Below are 6,628 nucleotides of genomic sequence, written 5' to 3'. Positions count from 1 at the left end.
AAGCACGGGAGATCACATCGCCCACTGCCTCATCGCCTTTGATAATGTCCATCGCAGTTGTGGACGAAACGTCAGGAAGAAATTTCCATAGACCACGGCTTCAAAGCCCGGAAAACATTCCTAAATGTACGGTAAGGTTGAAGTGGGGGTTTTCGCGGGGCATTCAATAAGGAAGAAGGTTTTCCCGGTGGGAAGCCAAAACCCCTTTTGCTTCGACAGTTAATCCGTTTCCCAATTTGAAGCTTGTGCAAAAATATGCATACTTTTTCAATTTTACAATTTTCACTAGGGTGGTTTTTGAAAAATTGGTTCAATATGGGCTACCTTACCCTACAGGGTGTTCACTGACCATCCTATAATGTTACCTGCAGTTATGACGCACACTTTCGATCCAGCCGTTACAGAATAATCGTTTCCTTTCCCAGCGCTGATTTTAGCGTTGAGGAAAAGCCGGCCGTGTTCCAGATCCATTAATTCGCCCATCATTTTGTTCTCGTTCAAATCAACCATGGCCACATCGCTAGAAACGCCCTGAAATTTGACCAGTCAATAAATATTGTTGGGATGACCACTTTTGATGGTATAATCTTCCACATTTTAAGCGTTTTTGAGTGTTCACGATCTTTAGCCGACCTTTTTTCGTTCTTATTATTGACCCAAACACTTTATAAATGCAAATTTCTGAGCTTCTTACGTCGAAAGGAATCGATTGAGCTCAAAAAACATACATATGAAATTTTGATTTTTTGCCGAAATTCTTCAAAGGGTCGATTTTTTGAAAAAATGAAAATTTTCTCAAAATGTCTTAAATTTTACATCATTTTCAGCTCACGGACGCGAAGAATGCATCGAAGTCATTAAAAAACATGGTAGAAGTTTCAGATCCGAAATAATAGACATTTTCGGTACATTTTAAGCGTTTCTTGCGCGTTCACGATCTTTAACCGACGATTTCTTCCTTATTATTAACCCAAACACTTTATAAATGCATATTTGTGACCTTCTTACAACGAAAGGACTCGATTGAACTCAAAAAACACGCATGTGAAATTTTGATTTCTGGCCGAATTTTTTCCAAGGGTGAGGGTCGATTTTTCGAAGAAATGAAAATTTTCTCAAAACTTCATAAATTTCACATCATTTTCAGCTCACGGACGCGAGGAATGCATTGAACTCATTAAAAAACATGGTAGGAGTTTCAGATGCGAAATAATAGACATTTTCGGCACATTTTAAGCGTTTTTGACGGTTCACGATCTTTAACCGACGATTTCTTCMTTATTATTGMCCCAAACACTTTATARATGCATATTTGTGGCCTTCTTACGTCGAAAGGAATCGATTGAGCTCAAAAAACACGCATGTGAARTKAAACTTTTCTCAAAATGTCTAAAATTCCACATYTTGTTCAGCTCACGGACGCGTGGAATGCAATGAACTCATTAAAAACCATGCTGGAAGTTTCAGATCCGAATTTATCGACATTTTCGGCACATTTTAAGCGTTTTTTGACCGTTYACGATGTTCAGCCGACGAYTTCTTCCTTATTATTGACCCAAACACTGTAAAATRTATATTTGTGATATATATCACGCATGTGAAATTTTGATTTTTGGTGAAAATTTTTCCGAGGGTCGATTTTTCGAAAAAATGAAAATTTTCTCAAAATGTCTAAAATTCCACATCATGTTTCAGATCTTAAATAATAGACATTTTCGGCACATTTTAAGCGTTTTTTGCGCGTTCACTATCTTTAACTGACGATTTCTTCCTTATTATTGACCTAAACACTTTTTTTGACACCCAAATTTTGATTTTTGGTCGAAGTTTTTCCAAGGGTGAAGGTCGATTTTTCGAAAAAATTRAAATTTTCTCAAAATGTCTAAAATTCCACATCATGTTCAGCTCACGSACGCGTGGAATGCATCGAACTCATTAAAAAGCATGGTAGAAGTTTCACATCCGAAATAATAGAAATTTTTRTCAGATTTTAAGCGTTTTTTGAGAGATCACGAGAAAATTGTTATGTTAAATAGATATTATTAATTACCTGAGCTAAAATGCTAAAAACGCAGGCCATTCCAACATCTCCCGTTCCAACGACCGTCACTTTGTCGATATTGGTATCGCAAGTTTCGCTGATGATGTTCATCAGAAGATCTTTTGTGCCCATTTTGCTGCAGTTTTCGGTCGCAAAAGTTCGCTGCACTAGCTGGGAAACCTTCGATGTTTTCACTAGCGCTGCACTTTGCCTAAAAAAGCCCAATCGTAAAGGAATCGTCAATAATGACATTTTAACCGTTACCTTTACTGGTCGTGGTGCATTTTATGGGTAAATTATGCCTTCTTTGATACGAACCGATGAATTTCAGCTATCTCGATTTGGGACTTTATTATGGAACTTTGAGGCATTTGATATTCAACCTGTTTTCTTAGGCACTTTTTAGGAGAAAGTAAATAAACATGCGCATTGTTTTACTAATAATGTTAAATATATTTAGGTAACAGCAAACTTTACAAAAACTAAATATTATTTTCGCTCAAACTAGTACATATAATCCGACTAGATAGTAAATACATAAGATTCCAAATTAATCACACCGGCTTCTCCAATAAATGCAGGCAAAAACAAGATTCACTTGAAGCTCAGCTTCTTAAAATGCTGTTTTGGTATCACTCACGAAAAGCTACAAACGGTTATCGGAATTCTGTTGAAATTCCGCACATTCTACAGTGTCGGTCTACATTCCATTCAAGTGTCATCAGTATGTTTGGGATTTTCCTATCAGTTATGAGATTTTTAAAACTTCAGTCCTTCCTGAACCTCCGCCATTACCGAGGCAGATTTCAGAAGCGACTGATTTTCTTCGGGAGTCAGTCGTTGTTTGACTATCAAGGAAATGCCGTTTTCGCCCAGCACGGCCGGTACTGACAAAAACACATCCTGTTCGACCTGATGAAGGCCCTATAAAACAAAGCGATTATTTATGTATATACGAAAAATAAAATATAAAACAAATCACAAAACCTGAAGCTCCAAAGCGCGCAAATAACACCAAAAGCGCTAGATTTAAATGTAAATTGTTTGTTTTACGTCGTTCCTTGCAATATGTTTCGTAATAATTTTTCCTGTCCTAGAACTTTAATTGACTTAATAGTTTCCTTTACATGATTGTCTAGGAAATCAAACAAAAAATGTTCAATTAATTCAAAAATCAATATAAAAAATCGGAAATATTGATGCTTTTCGCATTTTTCCTTTCCTTGAAAATAAATTTAATAAAAATTCAAACCAAATACACTTTGGCAAACACCTGGAGGAATTTCGCAATGAAACCAACAACAATTTTAAAATATTTATTCAAGTCCAGTCATTATAAATCTAATCCAATGCTTTGCAAGCAAGAGCAAAAGTTAATTCAGGTCCATAAATACTGGCAAAGGCGATTAAAACGAGATTAAAAAATATAAAAATCTGCTTAATAAATATGAATAAATACAGGCTTTAAGATTGATCACAATAAAATTCACTGGGGGTGAAGCAAGAACAAGGAATGCAAAGACACTTTTCCAAACTGTTACAAAAAGTTTTCAAACAACAGTTTAGGAACGTTGATCACCGAGTTACAAAGCACAGCTTAAATATAAAACCTAAATAATACAAGCAGAAGCAAATGTATCCTAACTTTGGCCTTAATTAGCAAGTGTTTTGTGTAGAAAATAAATATAATTTAATATTTTCGCAACTAACGTTCTATTCGAGATAACTTGGCCTCGTTGCCTAACCCTAAGCCAATGGGAAAAACATCGCGATAAATGCAGTAAATTAGTCTTATTCCATGAGCGGTAGTAAGAATTATAACACCTTAATCCTAGTAGAGGTATTTATGGCTGACATTCCACTACATCCAATAAATGCTATAAGACAGATAAAAAAATAAAATACAGTCTTGAAACGAGTGAAAAGCGAAAGAGTTGTAGATATGTATTAGTTTAAAATCCTAGTCGTGATAAATTAAAAAGTCAGTCCCTTTTGGACTTCTTCCATTAATTTCGCCGATTTTTGGAGCTCCTCCTTTTCGTCTTCGCCCAAATTCTGCGTGACTGCATGCGAGATTCCACGCGCTCCCAACACTGCAGGCAACGAGAGAAACACCTCACCGTCCACACCGTGCAAACCCTGAGGATGAAAAGAGTCGAAATTGCACAAACCCTCAATTCGGCACTAGTTGAGAAAACTGTGTTCACACTCACACTATTTAGTGTGCACTTTCGTCGTACTCTTTGAAGCAAACTCGTCGCTTATTCGTAGGTGCACAACTTTTTATGCGTAATTTTCCAAAGGAGTAGTTGAGAAGGGAACCAAACAAGCTGGTAGTTTTGCGCAAGAATGAACTTTGAACCCGTTTAACTGCTGCTACGAACTTGCCTTTACACAATCGTGTAAAAAACCAGGCAACTGACTGGGCAAAGATTTGCGTGTTTTCTCCGAATTGTTCAGTCTTTAGAGGCAATTTCACGCAAAACTTTCAACGGAAGAATCAAGTAAAGGGATCATGAACACTGTTTAGGATGCAAATGAAGCAACATTTTTTGAGCCAAATTGCGGTTTTTTACGCGTAAAGTGGGTTCACGAGGTACACCTGAAAAACTGCACCCATCAGCAATTTTGTGTTATATTTGGTTTCAGCGGTTAAAAGTACTTTCAAACAGCATCAAGTTCGTTAAAATCGCATAAGGCGTTTCAAAAATACAGCAGTTTAAACGATTAAGTATTTCCAATGAAGAAATTGAGGTTCAATTTTTCGCTCTTCAATTGCGCTCTTTTGCACTAAAACTCGAAAGTTTAAAACCGTTTTGAAGATTTTCTCGTGGTCACTGATTAATCGCAATTTTTACGTCCAGCGGTTTCCTCAGTGACCCTGGATATACACTGTTAAAATGGTTTAAAAACAATGTTAGTGAATTGTTAAAAACACGCAAATCTCTCTCAAGTCAATAGCAATAAGCCAACAATGGTTTGAATGTGGATGAATGTGCACGGAAGCAAATGGTTGTGAACAAAAATCATTTGTGCAGTGGTGCTTTTGATATATTTTTTTGTATTTTCTATACTCAATTGTAATAAAGAAACGATACTTTTTACTAATTTGTGTTTTGTGTCGCTCGTCTAAGTTGTACTCAACGCTACGTTCACTCATGCTCCTTAAAACAGCGAAAAGCTCAAAACAAAAATTTTACAGTCGCAATAAACCAGCAAATAAAGAAATTCTAGTTCACAAAAGTTGTGATTTTCTTGATATTACCAATAATTATTATATTTTTTCTTTCCTGGGTTTCACTAAAAATTTTCATATAACGTTTCGGCGAGACAACAGCGCCATCATCAGATTTAAAAGAAAGAAAGAGAAAAATAATCTAATGTTTCCCAATTATGGGTTTGTGTTGAATTTTAAATCTGATGATGTCGCTATTGTCTCGCCGAAACGTTATATGAAAATTTTTACTGAAACCCAGGAAAGGAAAAATGTAATAACAATTACACGCAGTCAGGAAAATAAATCAAAATAACCAATAATTTTTATGAAGTTTTTACGACTGACTATATTTATTTTAGGTAATTACAATAGAGCGAGAGTGCTTGGGTTGCTAAATAATGCAGTGTGAACACAGATGATGAAAATATGAATAAAATAATAGAAAACGCAGAAATGCTTGCTAAAGAAAGTTAATATGTACTACAAACAGGCACATGCAATAAGTACTAACGAGAAAATGCTCCTAGATTAACGAAAATTGCGGAACTTGATTACGTAAAAATGCATAATTAGGGCGTTTTTAACAAGTAATTAAAGGAATAATTATTTTGATTAAATTTGTGTTTAATTAAGGCGCATTTTCTTGATGATTCTAAAGAAAGCTGATGAAACCAACAGCGCACTGGGAATTTACGTTTAAGAGTAAAATCGAGTTTTTTGGGCTTTTAAGCCGTGCTGGAAAAAAATATCTCCCTGATGTTTCGCAAGCACGAGCGGCCCGCATCTTCAGTTGCATACGGTGGTTGCTGCTCCGAGCAAACCACCACAAAACGAATTATTTTGAAGATTTCTCTGAAACTGAAGACGCAGCCCACTTCTGCATGCGAAACGTCTTGGGGCAAATTCGTTTCGGCCGCGAAAGCCGAACTCTGTCATATTTGAAAAATCACTGTACAGGGTTATTCACGCTATACGGCACGGAAGTTTGCGGCTAAACCGTTTGATTTTTAAAAAGTATTATTTTATGAATTGTCCGACGCCTACCGAGCGCACATTTTAAAAATGTTTTCGAAATATACAGGGTGTCCCAAAAGCCCTAAAGGTATCAAAGTTGCGTTTTTTTAAATGGAATGTCCTGTATATTATTGCATTTTCGGATTCGCTGAGCAAAGTAAGTGTGTTAAGAAATTGTTTATTGGCTTCTCGAGTTTACGCTCAAAAGTTTCCTGAAATAAATCATCCTAAGACAACAGTTTTTAAGCGCTTATTACACCAATTTGAGGAAAGCGGGAGTGTCAATTATAAAAAAATCCATTACAAGGAAATTTGTCACTGAAGATGAAGAAAATGTTTTCACGGTATTTGGTTCA

At 36.0% G+C, this 6,628-nt stretch overlaps 2 protein-coding genes across 4 annotated transcripts in view; both read right to left on the bottom strand.

Moving 5' to 3' along the window:
- LOC109544921 (L-lactate dehydrogenase B chain) overlaps positions 1-2,387 on the bottom strand; it is a 4,021-nt gene extending 1,634 nt beyond the window's left edge. Inside the window, exons 1-3 of one of the 2 annotated variants that reach the window (XM_048668981.1) lie at positions 2,306-2,387; positions 2,051-2,252; positions 366-531 (exon numbers count right to left, since the gene is read on the bottom strand). In XM_048668981.1, coding sequence (XP_048524938.1) covers positions 366-531; positions 2,051-2,173 — 289 coding nt within the window. In that variant the 5' untranslated portion in view covers positions 2,174-2,252; positions 2,306-2,387. The other variant, XM_048668980.1, reaches the window with a different exon arrangement.
- Positions 2,388-2,470: 83 nt separating this feature from the next.
- LOC109544880 (L-lactate dehydrogenase) overlaps positions 2,471-6,628 on the bottom strand; it is a 9,985-nt gene continuing 5,827 nt past the window's right edge. The window contains exon 6 of one of the 2 annotated variants that reach the window (XM_019915292.2): positions 2,471-2,965. In XM_019915292.2, the coding sequence (XP_019770851.1) occupies positions 2,801-2,965 (165 nt within the window). In that variant the 3' untranslated portion in view covers positions 2,471-2,800. Of the gene's footprint in view, positions 2,966-3,344; positions 4,181-6,628 lie in introns of those variants that run through there. The other variant, XM_019915293.2, reaches the window with a different exon arrangement.

The sequence above is a fragment of the Dendroctonus ponderosae genome, unplaced genomic scaffold, assembly GCF_020466585.1.
Source record: "Dendroctonus ponderosae isolate FM_Combo_2020 unplaced genomic scaffold, Dpon_F_20191213v2 Dpon_F_20191213_8, whole genome shotgun sequence".
Taxonomy (NCBI): domain Eukaryota; kingdom Metazoa; phylum Arthropoda; class Insecta; order Coleoptera; family Curculionidae; genus Dendroctonus; species Dendroctonus ponderosae.
This window is presented reverse-complemented; position numbering and strand designations above follow the sequence as displayed.